This window comes from Sparus aurata, chromosome 13 (genome assembly GCF_900880675.1).
Source record: "Sparus aurata chromosome 13, fSpaAur1.1, whole genome shotgun sequence".
Classification (NCBI taxonomy): Eukaryota; Metazoa; Chordata; class Actinopteri; order Spariformes; family Sparidae; genus Sparus; species Sparus aurata.
In genome coordinates, this window is record NC_044199.1 from 4584094 (window position 1) to 4587862 (window position 3769).

Here is a 3769-nt window from a genome sequence, read left to right on the forward strand (position 1 = left end):
ATTTCCATCACAGTTGCGACAGGTTGCTTTGCTGGAAGCTATTGGAGATAAAATCCAATCCAACGTTTTGAGTCTTTTAAGGGCTTTGTTTTGAAAATTATCTCTTTAATCACATTTCTCTCTCTTTTGGTAACACAGCCAAAATCTGACATTGAATGAGCTCCTTACCTGCTATGTTACCAATGCTGGTGCCTGATCTGATCAGATTGGTGTTTGGCAGAGTGTTTCCCAACTCCACCCAGTTACTGTGACTGTAGAAATCCTGTTATTTGAAAAGAAAAACAAGGTAAATATTTTCAGTTGAACATTTTATTGTTCCTTTTTAAAAGGATGTTGAAAAATACATAAACTGCAGAGCTTACACTGTAAATTGTAATGATCCTTACTAATAATAATACATTTGATTTATAAAGCTCTTTTATTAACAAAGTTAGAAAATGCTGTGGCTCAGGGGTAGAGCCAGCGTCTTGTTACCTGAAGATCGCTGGTTCAATTCCACTGGTTTGCATGTTAAAGTGTCCTTGGGCAAGATACTGAACCCCGAACTGCTCCTGATGTGCTGGTTGGCACCTTGCATGGCAGCCACCACCATCAGTGTATGAATGTCTGAATTACTATTCTGTCAGTTGCTTTGGACAAAAGCGTCTGATAAATGCCCTAACTGTAAACGCTTTACAAAAGAACCTTTAAACGTGACTGATTGCCTTAAGAAACAGTAAAATAGAATTAGGCCTCCTTTTTCAAACAACCATGTCATTGTAAGTTAAAAATGTGTATACCAAAAAAACTCTAACTGCAAAATCCACACCTCCTCCCACTGGATTCATGTTATAACACCGCTGTTGTTGCCAGTTTGTTGTAGCTAATGTTGCTAATGCTAGCTAGCTAACACTAAGGTTGCAAATGCTTTCTGCCCTACCACTAACATTACGGCAGTACAATATGCTGGGCACTTATTGTACTGTAGAAATCAGCCATTCTTTGTTATTTTTCCACAAACAGGAACAACCTAGAACGTTGATGATAACGTTACCACATGGTACAAAGGGTGTTATGCTATTGGCTGACAGACTTTGTTAGAAGCCAGAATTATTACACAGAGATATTTGAAACAATCATGTTGGACCTGGCAAAAATTATTGATTCATAATCATCACTATGGCCTCAAGGATTAGGGGGGGTTTTGTTTTGCACCTCTACAATCAAACTTTAAAAGCAAATTCTAATAAACACGGGAACCGAACAAATAATAGAGAGTACCTGTAAAGGGTGTATGAGTTCTCCAAGTTTTTCTCTTGCTGCCTCAAAGTTCATTTCCTTGTTGCTGGCCTTCACTACTGCCAATCCTTCTATGATGATTCTCCTTCCATCTGCAAACTTTTCATTGTCAAAATGGTATTCGGGGTCAAAGAAATGACGAGCGTCTACGAGCCGATTCATTCGTTCGATTAATTTGATGGTTTGATGGAATCTCTTGGATGATTTTGATATTCGACAGGCAGCAGAAACAGACTCGGCTGTAAAAGGCTGAGGCTGTACAGACACACACACACACACACACACACACACACACTTGTTGTAGTGTCAAATCACATATATTAATAACTTCATCTGAAATGTATAATTTATTCAGACTGAACACTTACAGGAAAACTGAAGTCTTTGCCATCAGCCAAGGCCAGAGCACGACAAGTCTGCAAGGTGGTATTTAAGATCGCTCTTTGAGTGATGTGTTCATGCTTTTGATTGGCTGCTTCACTGCGAAACAAATCAGGAATTAACTGAATAATTTCGATTTCAAACCCGTAAACTCCAGTCTGCATGAGCAGGAGACACAATGCCACCGCACCAGGAGACATCGCTGCTCAACCTGTGTCTGTTTCAGTGCTGAAAGATGAAAAAAAACCACAGCATTAGTAAAGGTCACTGAGATCAGTCCTTACCCAGATCATGTATCTCAGTAAAAAACATTTAACATGAATTTTTACACCCTGAAGAATCAAAAACACAAAACAGTGACTAAATTGTTTCATTAAAAAAAATGTAAGTTAAAAATAATTCCAAATATTCTTGCAAAAAATTTTGCACAGCAAAAAGAGAAATGTGGTGTGGAAATTCTTCTCATAAAAAAATGTGGTGTGGAAATTCTTCTCATAAAAAAATACAAAATAAAAAAATCTTACTTACATCAAATTGTATTTTTTAACATGATAAAACGTTATTAGATGTGAGAATACTGTATGGTAGGTCCTGAGTTTTTTCTCGTATGTGATTTATTGTTTGTGACAACCTAATTTAGAATGCTCCACATTTGAGGTGGAGTCACTACTGTGCTGAACCTGTTGGACCAGTTGCATGTTGTAGTTATTGGTACTGGCCCTTATCTCAGTTTCGGACAGGATTTAAAACTCTGATAACCCTGCGTTAAATGTTAAAAACTATGAACTGTGGCTAATTCTCTCTGGCAAAATCTGCAGAAATGTAGACTTGGAAAGTAGCCAGAAAGGGCTCAAAATGTCTCCAAGGGAGCCCTCATGCCCTTTACAATTTTATATGGTTTGTGCAAATGTGCTCACAATAATATGTCTGGGAGAAACTGTTTCATAAAAGCAAAAGTAGTTGTTGGTTTGTCATTTGCACAGCTCCACATTCTTTATTTTGATAAACTGATATTTAGCTGAGAGTAAAACATAAAACACACCAAGACATTAATAATATCAATCAGAGGCAGATATCCAGATTTACTCCTCCTGTAATATTACTATTAAAACAAGCAAAGCACAAATCCTCCTGCTGTATATTTGACTTCTTTCACCTCATGTCTCATGCTCGCAGGTTGGGTGACAAGTTTTGCTTTCACTTTCCCGACAGAGAGAGCCGACGCACAATATGACAGTTATCTCTGGAATGGGAGGACACTCCTTTCATTCAAGTTTACTCAACCAACCTATCAATAGAAATAAACTTTTAGAAGTTTACACATATGAGTATTCAATGTGATAGATAGAACAGTGTCAGCAGCTAAAAATAAATGAGATAATCAAAAATGAACTCAATGCAAATGTTTTACTGTCTTGTAGGCTGCACCTTTTGTTCACCAGTAGGGAAAACAAACTATACACATCGGTGGGTGTTTGAAAGCTATAGGTCAATAAAATGTATATTTAAATAAGCTTTATGTACATTTTGATGCATTGATCAATAACGGTTATGTCTGGATACCAAAGCTTGTTTTCTCAAGTAAACAGGAAAAATAGATTTTCAAGTAAACTGATCATTGTGATGATTAAATAACAGCACCTATGGCCATTAAGGGCTTCTTTTTATAATACAGTCAACTCAATTTTACAAGTCAACTCAAAGCTTTCTGTTGTGTGTTTGAGTTCTGTCATTGTCAGGTCTCACGCTAACAGGTTGGGTGAGATAACTGCTTTGCATTCAATTTGTCCAGACAGTGTGTAATCAACAGAACACTTTCATGTTCTCATGCTAACAGGTTGGGTGACCTGCATTCTGTATAGGATGTACCAGAAGTGACTCATGTGGGAGGAGAAACAGAATATAAATTTACACCTGTAAATATTTTCATTTAAATGTAAAGTGTTTCGGAATTTCAGCTCGCTTGACCATTCAGGAGAGACAAAGAAAAACTCAGAGACACTGATGACTTACTTAGTAGTTTATACAAACTTGCAAGAAGGAACAACATTACAACACACCTGTCTGCACAGTGTGATGCCATGTGAATCCTTTCGAGTCTCTGCAATGT

The 3769-nt window shown here is 37.3% G+C and overlaps 1 protein-coding gene across 1 annotated transcript in view; it reads right to left on the reverse strand.

The window, feature by feature from the left end:
• The window catches only part of LOC115594679 (von Willebrand factor A domain-containing protein 7-like), a 12817-nt gene extending 10936 nt beyond the window's left edge, over window positions 1–1881 (reverse strand). The window contains 2 exon segments of the mRNA XM_030438881.1: window positions 1261–1533; window positions 1647–1881. Coding sequence (XP_030294741.1) covers window positions 1261–1533; window positions 1647–1859 — 486 coding nt within the window. The 5' untranslated portion in view covers window positions 1860–1881.
• Between the last annotated feature and the right edge of the window lie 1888 nt (window positions 1882–3769).